At 43.2% G+C, this 20,036-nt stretch overlaps 1 protein-coding gene across 2 annotated transcripts in view; it reads left to right on the top strand.

Annotated features, from left to right (window-relative positions):
• SFMBT2 (Scm like with four mbt domains 2) overlaps positions 1-20,036 on the top strand; it is a 209,637-nt gene that overhangs the window by 16,437 nt on the left and 173,164 nt on the right. For both annotated transcript variants that reach the window (XM_067700782.1, XM_067700793.1), the window contains exons 2-3: positions 3,399-3,550; positions 18,390-18,484. In XM_067700782.1, the coding sequence (XP_067556883.1) occupies positions 3,451-3,550; positions 18,390-18,484 (195 nt within the window). In that variant the 5' untranslated portion in view covers positions 3,399-3,450. The remainder of the gene's footprint in view (positions 1-3,398; positions 3,551-18,389; positions 18,485-20,036) is intronic.

Here is a 20,036-nt window from a genome sequence, read left to right as displayed (position 1 = left end):
TCCTTCTCGGGTGTATTTGTTGAGATTTGGGATTGGCTGTGTATCAGGGACCGTCAGATAGAGCCGTGTAAACAGGATAGAAGCTTATTTCTCTTGAAGTAATCGTCTGCAGCTGATGGCAGAACCAAGCTCTGCCATCAGTGGGGCCTTCCTCTGCGTGATCTCAGGTGGCTCTGGGGGTGACTGGTAAAGGCCTACCCCTCCTCCAAAGCGTGTGACCTTCTGGTTGAACTCATTCGCTCCGCAAACTTCCCACTGGCCAGAACAGAGTGGTGCGACCACATGCAACTTCGAGGATGGCCCGGCAGTGTTTATTTTGGTTAACTAGTTAGTCCTCCCTGCACACAAAGGAGGAAATGGAAATTTGGGGTGGGAGATGCTTAACAGCCTCTGGTGCACGGTCATTTCTACCTGTGTGCAGGTTCTGGTACATTCTGTGCACAGTAGAATGCCGTGTGATGATCAAGCCATGAGTCTGGGTTCCCAGGACATGCAAAACCTTTGTCACCCCTTTATAAACCTACCTTAAATGGCCCCAAGTTCAGTGATCGCTGAACTAAGGATGGGGGAATGTATAAACAGTCATAGTTCCTATTTTGCTGACTTTTCTCAAAATTAAAGGAAAGTTTGGTGCATAGAAACACAGTCTTGTACGTGTAAGAATTTCATGGATGGTAAAGACAGGGTATTAAAAACCCAATGGGGTAGGAATGGATTATTAACTGCGGGAGGTGGTCAGCTCAGAACTGCACCGCACAAAGTATTTGAGCATAAACATATGGGGACATAGGTTAAAAATGTAAAACTTGAAACCCTAGGGAAGTTAAACTACTGGTATCTTACAATGGCGGAGGACATTTTAGGAATACAGTTTTTAGAAGAAATAACGTGAATTATGGATTGGACTAAGTTAAAAAAAACAGCTCACGTTCCGTACATATATCAGAAGGACCCACTAAAGGGAGAATTGGGGAAAATATCTGCAAGAGTTTTGTGGGATAAGATACGTAGAGCTCTTAAAAATCCATAAAAGATACCAACAAAGTTAAAATGTGGGAAGGATGTGAGAACGCATAGTACAGTGTTCATAATGGTGAAAAATAAAAAAAAACCTTAATGGCCAGCAGTAGGGGAATGGTAAATAAACAACCTGTTCATATTATAATAAAAGTCATACAATCATTTCAAGTCAGGTTTTCAAAGAATTTTAATGATGTGGGGAAAATGCTTTCTATGTGATGTTTAAATGGAAAATGAATTAAAATTCTAAATTCCATATGAAGTAAAAAAAAAAAAAAACCCACAGAGAAGCTATCAGGAGGAGATACTATAAAAATAAAAGAGATTATCCCTGGGTGTTAGAATTACAAGTGATTTTACTTTGTTCCTTTGTAATTTTATTTTGCAAGGCTTCTAAAGAGAGTACAAAGTTGTATACCTTTTATGGGAAGGCAAAAAGTAAACATTGCCAAGGAAGCGAACGGTGACATGTCATTTGCCAAAATAAATACATTTTTGCAACCTGGGGGTAGACAGAGCCTTGCCACTTGCCCTTAAAGAATAATGTGGGGTTTTGGTGTTTATGTCGTTGCTTTTGACTTCTATTTAAAATGATGGGTCTGGTGCATTTAAATTGATCTTATTTTATAGTCACCGATTACCTTTTTATAGTATCTAGTTAGAGGCAGATGGATAGAGTTGAATCAATAGGAATCTTAAAAACGTGAAAAAAGTAAACTTTTTTCCTCCTTTAATAAGGGCTTGACTGATTTACTAATAGTTAGGTTTACAGATTTTTCCTTGAAGAAAAACTTTCTGCCTGGTTACATTTTGAGGTGAAATGATTTTCTTGAATTTGTAAATGAATGAAAAAAGCAATAATAGTATAACATAACTTAGCTGCTAAGACTATTTCTCTTTTGAAATTGATGAAAACCAGCACATTCACTGAAAGCCTACTACATTAGGAAGATTGTGATGAAAGATTTGTGGAATATTATGCAGAAACTGCTCAGCCTCCTTTTGAAGTTCCTTAGGTTTTAAAATTCCTATTTTCTCTTATAACTAGCTCGCTGTACTACAACCTTCAAGAGAGCCAAGAATTGGTGATGATTTAGGACATGTTCCAAACTCAAATACAATAAACTCCTGCCTGCTTAGGCAGTGGTCTGGCTGTTCACTATGGAAGCTGCTAGCCACATATGGCTTTAAAATAGATATATAATGGAATATTACTCAGCCATGAAAAAGAATGATATTTTGCTATTTGCAACAACATGGGTGGACCTGGAGGGTATTATGCTTGGTGAAGTACGTCAGACAGAGAAAGACAAATACTGTATGTTATCACTTATATATGGAATCTAAAAATATATAATAGACAAAGTGATATAACAAAACAGAAGGAGATTAACAGATGTAGAGAACAAACCAGTGGTCTCCAGTGGGGAGAGGGGATGGGGTAGGGGATTAAGAGCTACAAACTACTATGTAGTAATTTCTCAGTTTTTGTCTTAATCATGGGATGCCCTACCAGTTGGCACGTTTCTGTTTTTAGTCTGTTTCCATTCAGCCTCCCCTTGTCTGTCCATCTGTCTGGCATGCAGCTGCCCAAATGATTTTTCTGAAACAAACCTGATCATTTCCCTTCCTGGAATGAAACCCTGCAGTGCCTACTGCCACCTGCAGAGTGAAATGCAGGAATCAGGTCCTTATTTTGGCAAACCAGTCCTGAGGGGCTGACCCTTAGTAGTGAATGTGTCTGGGTATTTCATGGGCTGTGATGTACACAAACTAGATCATAGGGTTCGGTGAGAACCGGCTATAATTTTACCTGTTTTCTCACCCACTCTATCAGAATGTAAGTGTGAAATAGCCATGTTACTACAGGAAAAGTCCAGTTGGTCAAAAAGCACGTTATTTGCAAGCATTGATTCTTTAACTGGTTTTGGTAACGAATCACCTGTGAGACCGCGGACACCTTACCTGTGTGTGGGGATGCTGGGGTGGGGGCGTGTTCCTGCTTCACAGCATCCAACGAGAGAGGAGGGAGAAGCAGGGTGGTGGAGTGTCTTGCCAACGCTGCCAAGGTAGATTGGAGGTTGGCACATCGATTCTATTTATTGGTGAAAAAGTGTCCATCTTAGGGGTGATGATGACCTGTAGAAAGTGGATGCTTCTGTGCCGTGACCTTGTTGTTGACCGTGTGTAGATATGTGCTCTTTAGTCTTCAGTCCTGGTATTTTCTGTTACATGACATTGCATTTTGCCTGTTGTAATGAGGTGGTAGCAGTTCTGATGGGACACCGTTATTTTTGGAGAGTTGAAAAACGCGTGAATACAGTGTTTTCACAGTGAATTACAGTGCCCTGATTTCTGTTGTTGTTGGTTGCCCTTAGGTAACTCTTCCTTCAGGATGAATTAAGAGAGGACGATCCATAGTTGTTAAGAATGGAGAACAGCGTGTCAGCTTCTAGCATGCGGGACCCTTCGTCTTCACCCTTGGAAAAACATCAGAGCTCAGCTGACCGTAACGGAGATCTTGATTCAGGTGCGATTTTGTTTTCTAAATGCATTTGGCCTTTTGACGTCTTGACCAATATCTTCCTGAAAATGTTTAGAAAATATTGGGGCAGCATTCTAGACCTCACATACTGCCTGTTCCTGGGATTTGTGGGCACGTTTATAAGCATATAGCAGCTCGAAAGTTATGCAAAATTTGGTTAGAAATACTGGGCACAGTGGGCTACATTATAGTGAGGTGACCCATCACTTCAAAAACTCAATGGCTTTATGATCCTGCAATCCCACTCCCGGCTATATATCCGGACAAAACTATAATTCGAAAAGATACATGCACCCTAATGTTCACAGCAGCACTACTTACAATAGCCGAGATGTGGAAGCAACCTAAATGTCCATTGACAGATGAATGGGTAAAGGAAATGTGTTACATATATACAGTGGAATATTACTCAGCCATAAAAAAGAATGAAATAATGCCATTTGCAGCAACATGGGTGGACCTGAAGATTATCATACTAAGTAAAGTAAGTCAGAGAAAAACAAATATCATATGATATCACTTGTATGTAGCATTAAAAATAGTACAAATGAACTTATTTACAAAATAGAAACACTCAAAGACACAGAAAACAAACTTATGGTTACCAAAGGAGAAAGAGGGGGAGGGATAAATTAGGAGTTTGGGATTAACAGATACACACTACTATATATAAAACAGATAAACAACAAGGACCTACTGTATAGCACAGAGAACTATATTCCGTATCCTGTAATAAACCATAATGGAAAAGAATCTGAAAAAGAATATATATATGTATAACGGAGTCACTTTGCTGTACAGCAGAAACTAACACAACATTGTAAATCAACTATACTCCAATAAAAAGAAAAAAACTCCATGGCTTAATGCAGTAAATGTTTATAAATGGTTCACACTGTTGGAGCACAGTCAGTGGATGCTCTGTCCCACGAGTCATTCCACACCCTCTTACAGGGCTGCCATCTCAACATGGTGCTTCAAGGTTTGTCCCTGTAGGGGATGAGCAGGGCTGCAGGGTCTTGAATCAGCAATTAAATACTCCAGCACAGAAGAGGCTTTTGCTCAGAACCTCTTGACCAGAATCAGTTGCGTGTTTCTTTCTTTTTTTTTTAACATCTTTATTGGAATATAATTGTTTTACAGTGTTGTGTTATTTTCTGCTGTATAACAAAGTAAATCAGCTATATGCATACGTATATCCCCATATCCCCTCTCTCTTGCGTCTCCCTCCCACTCTCCTTATCCCACCCCCTAGGTGGTCGCAAAGCACTGAGCTGATCTCCCTGTCCTGTGCCGCTGCTTCCCACTAGCTATCTATTTTACATTTGGTAGTGTATATATGTCAATGTTACTGTCTCACTTCGTCCAAGCTTACCCTTGTCCCTCCCCATGTCCTCAAGTACATTCTCTACATCTGCGTCTTTATTCCTGTCCTGCCCCTAGGTTCATCAGGACCTTTTTTTTTTTTTTTTAGATTCCATATATATGTGTTAGCATATGGTATTTGTTTTTCTCTTTCTGACTTATTTCACTCTGTACGACAGACTCTAGGTCCATCCGCCTCACTACAAATAACTCAATTTTGTTTCTTTTTATGGCTGAGTAATATTCCATTGTATATATGTGCCACATCTTCTTTATCCATTCATCTGTTGATGGACACTTAGGTTGCTTTCATGTTCTGGCTATTGTAAATAGTGCTGCAGTGAACATTGTGGTACATAACTCTTTTTGAATTATGGTTTTCTCAGGGTATATGCCCAATAGTGGGATTGCTGGGTCTTAATGGTAGTTGTATTTTTAGTTTTTTAAGGAACCTCCATACTGTTCTCCATAGTGGCTGTATCAATTTACATTCCCACCAACAGTGCAAGAGGGTTCCCTTTTCTCCACACCCTCTCCAGCATTTATTGTTTGTAGTTTTTTTGATGTTGGCCATTCTGACCAGTGTGAGGTGATACCTCATTGTAGTTCTGATTTGCATTTCTCTAATGATTAGTCATGTTGAGCATCTTTTCATGTGTTTGTTGGCAATCTGTATATCTTCTTTAGAGAAATGTCTGTTTAGGTCTTCTGCCCATGTTTGGATGGGTTGTTTGTTTTTTTGATATTGAGCTTCATGAGCTCAATATATGTTGGAGATTAATCCTTTATCAGTTGCTTCATTTGCAAATATTTTCTCCCATTCTGAGGGTTGTCTTTTTGTCTTGTTTATGGTTTCCTTTGCTGTGCAAAAGCTTTTAAGTTTCTTTAGGTCCCATTTGTTTGTTTTTATTTCCATTTCTCTAGGAGGTGGGTCAAAAAGGATCTTGCTGTGATTTATGTCATAGAGTGTTCTGCCTATGTTTTCCTCTAAGAGTTTGATAGTGTCTGGCCTTACATTTAGGTCTTTAATCCATTTTGAGTTTATTTCTGTGTATGGTGTTAGGAAGTGCTCTAATTTCATTCTTTTACATTTAGTTGTCCAGTTTTCCCAGCACCACTTATTGAAGAGACTGTCTTTTCTCCATTGTATACTCTTGCCCCCTTTATCAAAGATAAGGTGACCGTATGTGCATGGGTTTATCTCTGGGCTTTCTATCCTGTTCCATTGATCTGTCTTTCTGTTTTTGTGCCAGTACCATACTGTCTTGATTACTGTAGCTTTGTAGCATAGTCTGAAGTCTGGAAGCCTGATCCCTCCAGCTCCGTTTTTCTTTCTCAAGATTGCTTTGGCTATTCGGGGTCTTTTTTGTTTCCATACAAATTGTGAATTTTTTTGTTCTAGTTCTGTGAAAAATGCCATTGGTAGTTTAATAGGGATTACATTGAATCTGTAGATTGCTTTGTGTAGTATAGTCATTTTCACAATGTTGGTTCTTCCAATCCAAGAACATGGTATATATCTCCATCTATTTGTATCATCTTTAATTTCTTTCATTAGTGTCTTATAGTTTTCTGCATACAGGTCTTTTTCCTCCTTAGGTAGGTTTATTCTTAGGTATTTTATTGTTTCTGTTGCAGTGGTAAATGGGAGTGTTTCCTTAATTTCTCTTCCAGATTTTTCATCATTAGTGTATAGGAATGTAAGAGATTTCTGTGCATTAATTTTGTATCCTGCTACTTTACCAAATTCATTGATTAGTTCTACTAGTTTTCTGGTAGCATCTTTGGGATTCTCTATGTACAGTACCATGTCACCTGCAAACAGTGACAGTTTTACTTCTCCTTTTCCAATTTGGATTCCTTTTATTTCCTTTTCTTCTCTGATTGCTGTGGCTAAAAATTCCAAAACTATGTTGAATAATAGTGGTGAGAGTGGGCAACCTTGTCTTTTTCCTTGTCTTAGTGGAAATGGTTTCAGTTTTTCACCATTGAGAATGACGTGGGCTGTGGGTTTGTCATATATGGCCTTTATTATGTTGAGGTAAGTTCCCTCTATGCCTACTTTCTGGAGAGTTTTTATCATTAAATGGTGTTGAATTTTGTCGAAAGCTTTTTCTGCATCCATTGAGATGTTTATATGGTTTTTCTCCTTCAATTTGTTAATATGGTTTATCACATTGATTGATTTGCGTATATTGAAGAATCCTTCCATTCCTGGGATGAACCCCACTTGATCATGGTGTATGATCCTTTTAATGTGCTGTTGGGTTCTGTTTGCTAGTATTTTGTTGAGGATTTTTGCATCTATGTTCATCAGTGATATTGGCTTGTAGTTTTCTTTTTTTGTGACATCTCTGTCTGGTTTTTGTATCAGGGTGATGGTGGCCTCGTAGAATGAGTTTGGGAGTGTTCCTTCCTCTGCTATATTTTGGAAGAGTTTGAGAAGGATAGGTGTTAGCTCTTCCCTAAATGTTCGATAGAATTCGCCTGTGAAGCCATCTGGTCCTGGGCTTTTGTTTGTTGTAACATTTTTAATCAGTTTCAATTTCAGTGCTTGTGATTGGTCTGTTTATGTTTTCTATTTCTTCCTGGTTCAGTCTCAGGAGGTTGTTCTTTTCTAAGAATTTGTCCATTTCTTTCAGGTTGTCCATTTTATTGGCATATAGTTGCTTGACGTAATCTCTCACGATCCTTTGTATTTCTGCAGTGTCAGTTGTTACTTCTCCTTTTTCTTTCAAATTGGAGAAAGGACAGCCTCTTCCATAAGTGGTGCTGGGAAAACTGGACAGGTGCATGTAAAAGTATGAGATTAGATCACTCCCTAACACCATAAACAAAAATAAGCTCAAAATGGATTAAAGACCTAAATGTAAGTCCAGACTATCAAACTCTTAGAGGAAAACATAGGCAGAACACTCTATGACATAAATCACAGCAAGATCCTTTTTGACCTACCTCCTAGAGAAACGGAAATAAAAACAAAAATAAACAAATGGGACCTAAAGAAACTTAAAAGCTTTTGCACAGCAAAGGAAACCATAAACAAGACAAAAAGACAACCCTCAGAATGGGAGGAAATATTTGCAAATGAAGCAACTGACAAAGGACTAATCTCTAAAATTTATAAGCAGCTCATGCAGCTCAATAACAAAAAAGCAACCCAATCCAAAAATGGGCAGAAGACCTAAATAGACATTTCTCCAAAGAAGATATACAGATGGCCAACAAACACATGAAAGAATGCTCAACATCATTAATCATTAGAGAAATGCAAATCAAAACTACAATGAGATATCATCTCACACCAGTCAGAATGGCCATCATCAAAAAATCTAGAAACAGTAAATGCTGGGGAGGGTGTGGAGAAAAGGGAACACTCTTGCACTGCTGGTGGGAATGTGAATTGGTACAGCCACTATGGAGAACAGTATGGAGGTTCCTTAAAAAACTACAAATAGAACTACCATATGACCCAGCAATCCCACTACTGGGCATATACCCTGAGAAAACCATAATTCAAAAAGAGTCATGCACCAAAATGTTCATTGCAGCTCTATTTACAATAGCCCGGAGATGGAAACAACCTAAGTGTCCATCATCGGATGAATGGATAAAGAAGATGTGGCACATATATACAATGGAATATTACTCAGCCATAAAAAGAAACGAAATTGAGCTATTTGTAATGAGGTGGATGGACCTAGAGTCTGTCATACAGAGTGAAGTAAGTCAGAAAGAGAAACACAAATACCATATGCTAACACATGTATATGGAATTTAAGAAAAAAAATGTCATGAAGAACCTAGGGGTAAGACAGGAATAAAGACACAGACCTACTAGAGAATGGACTTGAGGATATGGGGAGGGGGAAGGGTAAGCTGTGACAAAGCGAGAGAGTGGCATGGATATATATACACTACCAAACGTAAAATAGATAGCTAGTGGGAAGCAGCCGCATAGCACAGGGAGATCAGCTCGGTGCTTTGTGACCACCTAGAGGGGTGGGATAGGGAGGGTGGGAGGGAGGGAGATGCAAGAGGGAAGAGATATGGGAACATATGTATATGTATAACTGATTCACTTTGTTATAAAGCAGAAACTAACACACCATTGTAAAGCAATTATACTCCAATAAAGATGTAAAAATAAATAAATAAATAAATAAATAAAAGAGGAAAAAAGAAAAGAAAAAAAAGGCTTGGCTATGGGGGCGGAGTTTAGGCAGGGGTGGAACTTAGGCAGGGGCGGGGTTTAGGGTGGGGCTGGACCTATGCGTGTGGGGGTGGCGTTGGAGCATGGGGCGGGGCCTTGGCTCAGGACCCTCAGAGCTGGAAAAGGCCCTGGAGGTGGGGCCTAAGCGGGGCGACTTGGGGCCGGGCCTCCGCTTAGGACCTGTGCGGAAGGGGAGAGGCAGCATGTGGAAAGGAGAGCCTCTGGAGTGTGGGTTGCCTGAGTTTGGAGGTAGGGCCCTGGGCGAGGGTGTGTGGTTGGCGTTTAGGCCCAGCGCACTGGAGGGGGTCTCAGGGTGTAGAGGTGGGGCTCTGGGTGGGGGTGTAGGGGTGCGGCAGGAGGGAGGCTCCGAGGGCAGAGGATTAGGCCTGGGAGCCCAACAGGCTCCCCGGTGCCTAAGTGGACACGGAAAGCACTGGCCCCGTTCCCTTCCGTTCCTTCACGGCCCTCCTCCACTGTCTTCCCCAGGGTCTCCCCTGTCGCCGCTGGACCCCTAACCATGGGTGGGTCCCGCTGGGTGTAGGAGCTCCTCTCCTCCCCCAGCCGCCCCTCAGGGGTGCCGGTCCGGGTTTCCAGCCTTTACTTTTGCTCCCCCTTCCCTCCCTCCCACTCCCTCCGGACCCACGTGGCTGGAGGGGGCCTCGGTGGGCAGAGGCCCGGCATCTCAGCAGGTTCCTGGGGGCCCAAGTGGGCCGGGGAAACCTGACCACGCTCCCTTTTGATCCTCTGCCCTCCCAGGGGTTCCCCAGTTCCCCGCTTCGGGCATGGGATCCCTTCCCCTCCCTCAGCCGCTCTTCAGGGGCGCCAGTCCCGTCCCGCCTCCACTTCTCCTGCCCCTTCACTCGCCCGAGGCCCCACATCCTACCTGGTCACTGAGGGCTCTTCCCGTCCCCTTAGGTGTCCGTGGTCCCCCACTGGTGCCTGGTAGGTGCCCTAGTTGTGAGGAGACGCGAATTCTGCGTCCTCCTAATAGCAATCTTGACTCCACCTCCAGTTGGCGTGTTTCTGCCACTGCAAGGGAGGTGGGGAAAATAGAATTTTCCCCCATGTGCCCGGAAAGAGAGGGCAAGAGGATCTGCCCAAGCATCGGATGCCCCTTCCCAAGACCCTTTCTTTTTTTTTTTGGCTGCACGTTGAGGCTTGTGTGGTCTTAGTTCCCCCACCAGGGATTGAACCCAGACCACGGAAGTAAAAACGCTAAGTCCTAACCACGGGACTGCCAGCGAACTCCCCCTAAGACCTTTTGAAAACCTGGAAGGAATCTTTCAGCAAAGTGCATGATGTAAAAGTATTTAGGTCATGTGAATTTGCACTAAAATATTTCTCCTTGTAAGAAATCCCAAACAAAGCAAAAAGCAATCTTTGATTGAATTTCATGTTTAACCAAAGAATTTATAAATGTAACTACTGACTACTTACATGATAGTTTATTTTAAAAAGATAATTTTTTAAAAAGAAAGGATTGCGTTATTTTCATAACAGCAAATTATACAAGGACAACTCAGCACTCTGAATCGTAAACGTTTGCTGTGGTGAATTCATGTAAACAGAAAGCATTAACTCACTGGGCGATTTGACCCCCATCCAAAAGTTATGAGATGTGTCTTTGCATTTTGATGAGACCAGGCAATGACAGGATTACAGATTGCTTGATATCATTGAGTTTCTTAGATTATGTTTCTCAAATAATATCTGTACCTGGAATTATCTTTTTATCTGCAAAAAAAATCTGGAAAACCCTGAAATAATTGCCTAACTATGTTGAAAGATGTTAGTACCTGTTTCAAAAATGGCTTAGTTCTCCCCACTTGTGTTTTTCTGTACATAAAGTAGGAGTGAGAAAACTTCTCCTAAAAGGAGAGCTGAGCCTGTGTCTCCCAATGGAAATGTGGAAATTCTCTTTCAGAGAGAGCATAGCCTCATAGCTGAAGGTTCATCCTAATTATTCTACTTTTATTTAAGTACAACTATACTTTAAAAAAGTCTTTATTACGTTTGCTAAGTGAGGTTATCTTCCCACACTTGGAGTCACTGAGCTTTTAATGTATTTTTGTCGAGCACACATCTGATGCCTGTTACTGCGTTGTTTTCAGCAGTGTGTTTTCAAAGCTGTTTCAAAGCCAACCGTGTGTTGAGTTTTCATTTTCTTGCAGCTGCGGTATAACTCAAGCATGAGTAGATCCTGAAGCCATTAATGGTAACATGGTGTCGGGAATATTATTTGTACTGACTTTCTTTTGGGGCGATTCCATGACGGGGGAAAGCATGAGCGTCAGGTTTGGCACATCTTCAGTGGGGGGATGTGTGCAGTGGGGAAAACTTATCCGACACACGTGGTTAGTTCTTGCTCTTGTGTGGGGCAGCCTGCGTCAAGGTGTTAAGATCTTTAGTAGAAATAGTGGCTCTAAATTACCTCTAAATGATCCTAACATTTTTCAGATCTTGGTCCTGACTCACTTTTTTTTTCCCCCTATATGCCTAACCTGTCCTTTCGCCTTGGAATTTCCCTATGTCCTTGTGTAGTGAGGAGGCATTTAGAAGGTGCCACAAAGATGGATTTCCTAGAGAGGAAACAGATTTAAGGCAGGATCTAAACCTTCGTGGCGAGCAGAGGCCGACTTGTGGAAACTCGAATCTAGTTTGGAACATAGAGATGTTAACAGACTCAAGTATGAGTCTTCAAGTGGTTTATTTTCCCTAGGAGTTTCCTTTTAACCGGTTCATCAGTAAAATAGTTTCCGTTCTGGAATCGGTTGTGGGGCTGTTTGGTTCTGGGACCCACTGTGACGTGCCTAGGGCTGGATGGCATCTTGGTGCCAAGGTTCTTTTCCCCAGAAGTTTCCAGATGAGATTCGTGTGTTGCATGAACCAGAGAAGGCACAGACAGCCTGCAGCTGCTTCTAAGTTGGCTGGCAGGTGCGCGAGGAGAGGTTTGTGGTCCTGAGTTCCAACTGTGTGACAGGCACTCTCTTAAGTACTTCCCACGTGCTGGGTCCCTTCATCCTTCTGCAGCCCAGTGAGACAGCTGCTTTTATTAGCCCCATTTTATAGTTGAGGAAACATCGGATGACAAGTCACTTGGCTCTTGTGTTCCAGCCAGGATTTCATCTCAAGCATCCCGAGGCTCTGAAACGCTGGGCTGTCCCTGTCTTTCGGTGCAGGGAGAAGTTACCCTCATACATACGTGTTCCTGTGAGCACACTTCCCCTGCCCCTACCACCCCACACTTTATGGGACCAGGCGCACCTCAGATCCCTTCTTGTCCTCTCCTCCACTTGTCCCCCGTCCCTCTCCGGTCCCCATGTGTCATGTGACACACAACTGCATCTGCCTGAGAAGCAGCTATACTCGGGCTCTTCTCTGCCAAAGTTTTGGGGCCATAGGATGGAGTCTAATGTGGTTGCCCTGGGGGTGTGCGCATCTGGTGCTGCTGAGGTCCGCCCCCTCACCCCCAGCTGCTGCGATTCCTTGAATGATGGTCCACTTTGCTGAACTAGAAACTTCAGCTTAAAACAAATGACTCGTATGAACAGCTTTTTTATTTTTCACTTTTGCCTCTTTGCCTAAGGGAGGCTCAAAGAGTGTTGGGGTCCGTGACTGACACTCGCGTCCTGTCAGTGAAATCGGCAGCATGTAAAATTCCTCCTCCTCCTGGGGGGCGCCGAGGCCTCGCCGGTAGACAGCCTGGGCGACCCCGTTACAGGGCACAGAGAAGGAAGGGGACCGGGATTGGATTCCTGGAGTGCTCGGTTTCTCCAATTGCAATTTGCTTGCTGGTGATAAAAGCAAGCAAAATAGTGTGCTGACATAGTGATCAGTAGATTCCTTGACATTCTTTTTCCAGGCCAGCTAAATGTAATTTGCTGATGAAGTCTGCAGATAAAGTGGCATTGCACATTTAGACGGGGCAAGCCACCGAGTAAAAGAATTACCCTGGAAACGTGGGCTTGATTTTTTTTTTTTTTTTTTGGGACTAGGAGTATTTAACCAGAGTCCCATGGGCTCTTCTGTTTGGGGAAAGGAGTCAACATTCTTAGTAGAAAAATCTGGATCTCTTACTCTTCCAGCTGGGGACTAGTTCAATGTGACTCAATAATATTTCTCCTCTTCCCCTTTTTAAAGTGTCTTTTGAATACTTGTTGCCTCCCCTAGCTAGGTGGTGGGGTGTTTAGTTTTTTCTGGAAAGTCTCTCTGGCCCTCTGGGGTCTGGGTGGCCAGGACACCCTCGAGGACCTTGTGTTCCGGTGTCTGTCCTCCGGCCCTGTCCCGTCCCAGCCCCTGCCCCCCCAGGTGTAATCTTGCAGCTGTGAACTCAGACCTAGGATTGATGTTGGCTAGTCCTTTCTGAGTTTTATCGGTACCCTGTGTCTGTTTAATGTACTCACAGTGCAAACATTTTCTAAACCTTGTGATCCTACCAACCGACTATCAGCAGTTAAAATGACAAAGATTGAATGTCTTCTTCCTTTCTCTATCCACTTAAAAAATAATATCTAGCGCACGAGAAGGTGCCCTGTAAGATTTCATTCATCGTGAACCTGCTGATTCTCTATTCCTTGACTGGGTGCGGATGACAGGTTTAATATTCTCCTCTGCAAGATTAGTCTTATTTCAGCTTGTTACATTCTACAACCCAAGATCTGATGACTTAAAAAAAGGTAATGAGTCCTGTGTTGATTCCATTTTTCACTGTAAAGTCGTTTGCACTCCCACTTGGAGTATTCTTTTTCTAGTTAACATGAACGATTCCAGTCACATACACAGCTCTCTGTGTTCTAGAATTGGATCGCCACTAAAGAACACTCCCGCCTTCTTCTGAGCTGTGACACTTCCTTAGTAGCTTTTCACAGTCTGCTTGCATGACATCGTGGGGAGATGCCTCTGACCATTTCCGATGCGGAGAAAAGAGGCCGTCAGAGTTTCCTTGATAAAGTGTTTATGGGTTTAAGAAGTTTATGAATCAGCTGTAAATATTTGCTCTGGGTTTATGAGACCTCCACTCATAAACATGGCGTGTCTGTCTCTTGCTCTTTGAAATGTCTTTAGAGAATCAGCTGCTCAGGGAGGGCATAGGTGGCAGAGGAAGTGTTAATATGTTACAGGTTCCGAAAACCCTCCATTTTGTGTTTGTTTTATTGTTAAAACAGCATACTTAGAGTTAAAGGCATAAATCTTTAAAGGCACAAAGGTTTTAATCTTTAAAATCCCATTCTAGGCCTGACTCTTGGTTGCTTTTGAAAGTGTTTGTTTTGATGGCGGAGAGCAGCAGAGTTTTCCTGAGCACTGATCTCACTGACTCATATGTGGGGCGGGGGTGGGTCCCAGTGGTACCTTTTCCTTTCTTTCTTTTTTTATGGATTGTATTTATCTATTTGTTTATTTATTTATTGGCAAGTGGGATCTTAGTTCCCTGACTAGGGATGGAACCCGAGCCCCGTGCATTGGAAGTGGGGAGTCTTAACCACCAGACTGCCAGGGAGGATCCACCTTCTCCTTTCTTGATTGACGGGAGTGAATGCCGGAGTGAGCACCAAAGCTGCTGCAGCGTCTTTTATTGGGAGAAGAGACTGGAAACGTAGCTTGTAATGAATTAAAATTGGGTGGAAACAAAATTTTTGTTAACAGCCTAGATGAGAGTTTTAGGAAGGATCAAGAGCTCTGATGAAGGGTCTCAAAGTTGCAGTTGGGAGGTTTGAGCCTTGGTCTTCGCCTCACCACTGCCTCCAAGTGGTGGAATCATCAGGTCTCTTGCGGTCCTGATGAGGTTCATCAAAGTGCCGCAGGCAGCTCCTAAAGGCTCAGTCTCCACCCGAGTGTCTCTGATTTGGAGGAGCCCGATCTGTTTTAGCAGCTGGAATTGTCCAGAAACCACTCTTCCGGGACCTAGTGCCTCCGTCGGCTCAAGGCCGAGTATCACAGCCACATCCTCTGCTGGCTCTCTCCTCCTTCTTTGCAAACAAGCCCCGGGAGCCCTGCCCCTTCTGTCCTCCTCCCCAGGGGTGGCAGCTGCCTCCCGCCCACCCCCCACCTCCTGGGTCCTCCTGCTGCCCGACTCGGCCCTGAACACATTAACGCTCACCACCACAGAGACAGATAAGCTGGCCCCGGGGTCCGCCTCGGATCCTCCAGGTGGAGAAGGGGGTGATGGAGTGGGGCTGTCTGACCTGGGAAGGTGCCTCGGAGAAGTTCTGGCTTCCACCCCAGGCCACCTGCGTTGGACCCCTGCTTCGTAGCTGGACCTGGTAAGTCCCTTGAGGTGCCCGTCTGTCAGGGTTCCTGGAAGGATTAAATAAGGTGCTGCATGTAAAGCAGTTAGAGGAGGGCTGACACCCCCAGTTCTCGTCACTGCTGTGACAGCCTGTGGTCTCTGGGTGGAAACGGAGGTGCCTGTCAGGGCTGGAGCTGCAGGGCCTGCAGGAGGCGTGGTTTGAGCTGCCGCTGGACGGGAGGGTGTAAGGGAAGCACAGACTTTCACTGCAACAAGTCAGCTACCCCAGAGATTCCGTACCAGGCCACCCTGGCAAGGAAACCGTGCTGCGTCCGTGCCTCCGGCTAGTGGGTCAGAAAACAGACTTGATCACTGATGCCCAGTGCGGCTTGGGTGAAAAGGATTGTGGGCAGAACTGTTGGGTGACCCCCTGAGGCATTTTCTAGAGCCTGACTGCTTTCCCTTTGGGTTTGCCTCCCTGCCTTTAGTAGCTGGAAACCCACCTCACAGCCCTTGGTAACTGGTGACTGCAAGACCTGCTGACTTTTTCCAGGGAACATGATTCTGATGGGAGGGCCTAAACCCCAGGGTGACTCTGCATCTTGGAAGAGCTCCAGGGGAAAGCTTTTCTCTTCAGGTGGCTTTTTCTGTTCTCGGACATTTCATGATAAACCACCTTATTAAAGTTGGAGGTGGAAGTTCTTAGCAACTTGGCTTTAGAAGACGACGTTTAAGGTAACTGCCTTTTGACTTAGTGTCTTCTGATGTTACAAAAGCTATCCTCTTCTATCAGTTCCTGAGACTAGATAGAGTATTACAAGAAAATAACTTTTCCCACTTATAATTTATAACATTTAGGAGCAAAAAATAGTGATAGCCTCCAAGAAGTCTTTCTTCTACCCCCAGGCACTAATTCCCCCGGCCCACCTGCCGGGTTATACCACTTCTACATTAATACACGATTGATCACAGCATTTCTTCTGGGCCAATGAAATGGATTCTTGCTAATAGAAGATACACACGTTGAACGTCAGCATCCATTGAGTGTTATGGAAAGAAAGGAGAGTCTTAACTTTTGAAGCACTAAATGGCCTGCGTGTTTGGACAACCCTTACTACTGCGTGTTCCTTCCTTATAACAGCCTTGCAAATAGGTTAAAATAATGTTTACGGCTCATCAGTTTTTTCAGTGGAAACTATGACATCACATTTATGTTATCTGTATTTTAAAATGAGGTATTTGGTGCTTTTCAACTAAACCGATTATATCTTACTGTACAGTCTGAAATGTTTTGGGAATTGCTTGATTTCCTCCAAAACAGTGATGTTTTAGGAGCCACGTCGTACATTTGATTGCATTTCTCCTTGTTCCTTGTCCTTGGAGAAATGCGTGTCCTGTAGGTTTCCACCTGGGTGTCTTGTCCTGAGAGCTCTGTTTCAGGAGAGGGCAGGAGAGGGTCCCTGGACGGGATGGGAGTGGGGTCAGCTGACAGCCGCTCAGTTGCTGTGGCTAACCGGCCGGGCGCCTCACACCCCTGAGCGGTCCTTCTGGCTCTCAGTGTTTTTCCTTGAAATGACTTTGGAGTCAATGCTTTCTGAAGCCCCAATGATCTATGATATTACTTTATAATCTCCAGCTGTTGTACTGTATATACATCAAGGTGCTCACTTGGTGCCCAGTGGTTTCCTTCACCTTGTCCTCCAACCTCCCCAAAGACCGGAGTGTCTCCAGTGGATAATCTCAAACAGGCTAACGTGCAGCAACTATGCCTTGAAGCAAATCTCATTTCATTTACTGAAGAGCCCTTAATCTTACCCTTGATGCTGTCAGGGTAGTCCAAGCAGAATTTCTTCAGGGTTTTCCTTGATTTCCTCCCCTCCCCTCCCCTCCCCTTTCCTTTTTTCTTCCTTCCTTTTCCCTTCCCTTCCTTTCCTTGTTTCCCCTCCCTCCCTTTTCCCTTTCTTTTTTTCCTTTCTTTTTTTTTTTTTAAAGACGATGTTGGGGGTAGGAGTTTATTAATTTATTTATTTTTGCTGTGTTGGGTCTTCGTTTCTGTGCGAGGGCTTTCTCTAGTTGCGGCAAGCAGGGCCACTCTTCATCGCGGTGCGTGGGCCTCTCACTATCGCGGCCTCTCTTGTTGCGGAGCACAGGCTCCAGACACGCAGGCTCAGTAGTTGTGGCTCACGGGCCTAGTTGCTCTGTGGCATGTGGGAGCCTCCCAGACCGGGGCTCGAACCCGTGTCCCCTGCATTAGCAGGCAGACTCTCAACCACTGCGCCACCAGGGAAGCCCTCTTTCCTTCTTTCTTTTATGTGAAGTATAGTTGATTTACATTGTGTTAGTTTCAGGTGTACAGCAAATTGATTTCTTTATACATATATGTATATATATTCGTTTTTTGATTCTTTTCCATTATAGTTTTTGACAAGATATTGAATATAGTTCCCTGTGCTATACAGTAAATCCTTGTTGTTTATCTATTTTATGTACAGTGGTATGTATCTGTTAATCCCATACTCCTAATTTATTCCCCCCACCTTTGGTAACCATAAGTTTATTTTCTATGTCTGTGAATCTTTCTGTTTTGAAAACAAGTTCATTTGTACTATTTTTTGTATTCCACATGTAAATGATATCATATGATATTTGTCTTTGTCTGACTTACTTCACTTAATATGATAATCTCTAGGTCCATCCATGTCGCTGCAAATGGCATGATTTAATTATTTTTCATGGCTGAGTAATATTCCACGGTGTATATAGACCACATCTTCTTTATCCATTCCTCTGTTGATAGACACGTAGGTTGGTTCCGTGTCTTTCTTGAGTCACCTGTCTCTAAAACCAGCAAACAGAAGCTTTGCAAAGAATTCAACAGTATTCTCCTACACACTGAATTTGTTTCTCTCTTGCATGAAGGATTTTCTGGTTTACATGGAAGGCCAATGCCTTTCCATTCTTCACACTAGTATTGATATGCTTCTGTTTTTTGTTCTTTTTTTTTTTTTGTCTTTCGACAGAAGAAGGCTCAAGCTTGGAGGAAACCGGCTTTAACTGGGGAGAGTATCTGGAAGAGACGGGGACCAGTGCAGCTCCTCACACATCGTTCAAACATGTGGGTGACCTCCTTTCTCCTTCTGATCTGTCTGCGGGGGTGGGAAGGGTGTCTTCAGGAAGATGCCAAACTTACTGGAAGAAAGAGAATGAGCAGAAAAGAGAAATTTGGCCAAGATTTCTTAGAAATGCAGAGGAGATGTGGAAGTGAGTTTGATTTTCACAGAGGGCTGCAGGAAAGGTGGGCCTTGCTTTAATCCAGGGCTGGGCCCCGGGGTGGTGCTCAGCATGAGAAATGGTGTGTGGTCTTAACCTCATTCTGTGCCTCAAAAAACCAGATTAGAATGATGTGTTCTGTGCTGTCTGGGGCGCACAGCCCAAGACAGGTAAGGTTGATGTGAATAAATAAAAAGCCAGCAAACTAGGCAAGTAGGCGTCAATGAGTAATGTCTTCTTAGGAGATGTAATGGCTGTATATTTTAAGTTTGAATTGATATTTTTCTTTTGAAAAGACACCTAAAAGCGTTAGAGCCATTTGTGGACAGACGAGTCAAATTACAGGAAAGACCATAAATATTCAGGAAATGTTTGGATCAAAGCAAAAAAAATCACCGTCATCTATACTGTTTTTTGAACAATGCAAATAGCATGCCAAGCAGAGGGCAAGTCCCAGGAAATAACAAAACTAAGTTTTTACCAGATGTTTGCTTAGATATGAGATTTTGGTAATATATCATTAGCAAGAAAAAGGTTGAGTTTCCAGGACCTAAGTTCTTAGGTATTACTATTGCTTTATTGGAAATGAAAATTTAATACAGAGGAACATTTTTTCCCCCCACTGGGCCTTTCCAAGGCAAAGATGTAGCCTCAGTATCATAAACAAATTGGGGGATTTTCTCAACCTGGTCTTCCTTCTGGCTCTTTTGTTGAATTAGGAAGCCACTTTATTTTAAGGTGACATTTTATTCTTTTTGGAAGTGAAGTGTTCCTTTGAAAAGGAATTTAAGACCTTATTAAATTTACATGACCTCGTTAAGGGTGGATCGCATTCGGATTCTCTTTTTATACTGACACTTATACTGTGATGATTGCTGGTTTATTATGAGTGGGACTGTGGTCATTTAGTGAAACCAAGAGTGAAATATTAAAACATAATAAAACTAAAACTCACCCAGCATACAGTGTGGATTCCGTTTTGCAAAAGCCATTGTAACATCTGCCTTTTACGATGCCAGGGTGACTTGGTTAGATTTCTCCAGGCGCTTTAGGAATGAGATAGAGATCAACAGCTTTTTCCTTCCTTTTCTGTACCAGGAAGTTCTCAGTATCTCTGCATACGGAGTCAGTCCTGTTCTCTTTCATCCAATCCATTCTCCTGCCCCACTTTCAGGCACAGTATAGTGCCCTGTACTGTGGATGCAGAATGTCCCCAGGCCTGTCTGCCAGGCTTAAAGGAAGAGTAGCCCAGGACCCATGGGCGAACAGTTCATAATTCCATCATCTCTTAAGCAGCAGCTACTCAGGGACATCCGATGTGCTGGCCTTAGAATATTATAACTCACCAGGATGGAAAGCTTTCTTTTGCAGGGAGGGCTGGCGAATATTAATAGATG

The sequence above is a fragment of the Pseudorca crassidens genome, chromosome 1 (genome assembly GCF_039906515.1).
Source record: "Pseudorca crassidens isolate mPseCra1 chromosome 1, mPseCra1.hap1, whole genome shotgun sequence".
NCBI lineage: Eukaryota > Metazoa > Chordata > Mammalia > Artiodactyla > Delphinidae > Pseudorca > Pseudorca crassidens.
Note: the sequence above shows the minus strand (reverse complement) of the source record. Positions and strands in the feature narration are given on the sequence as shown.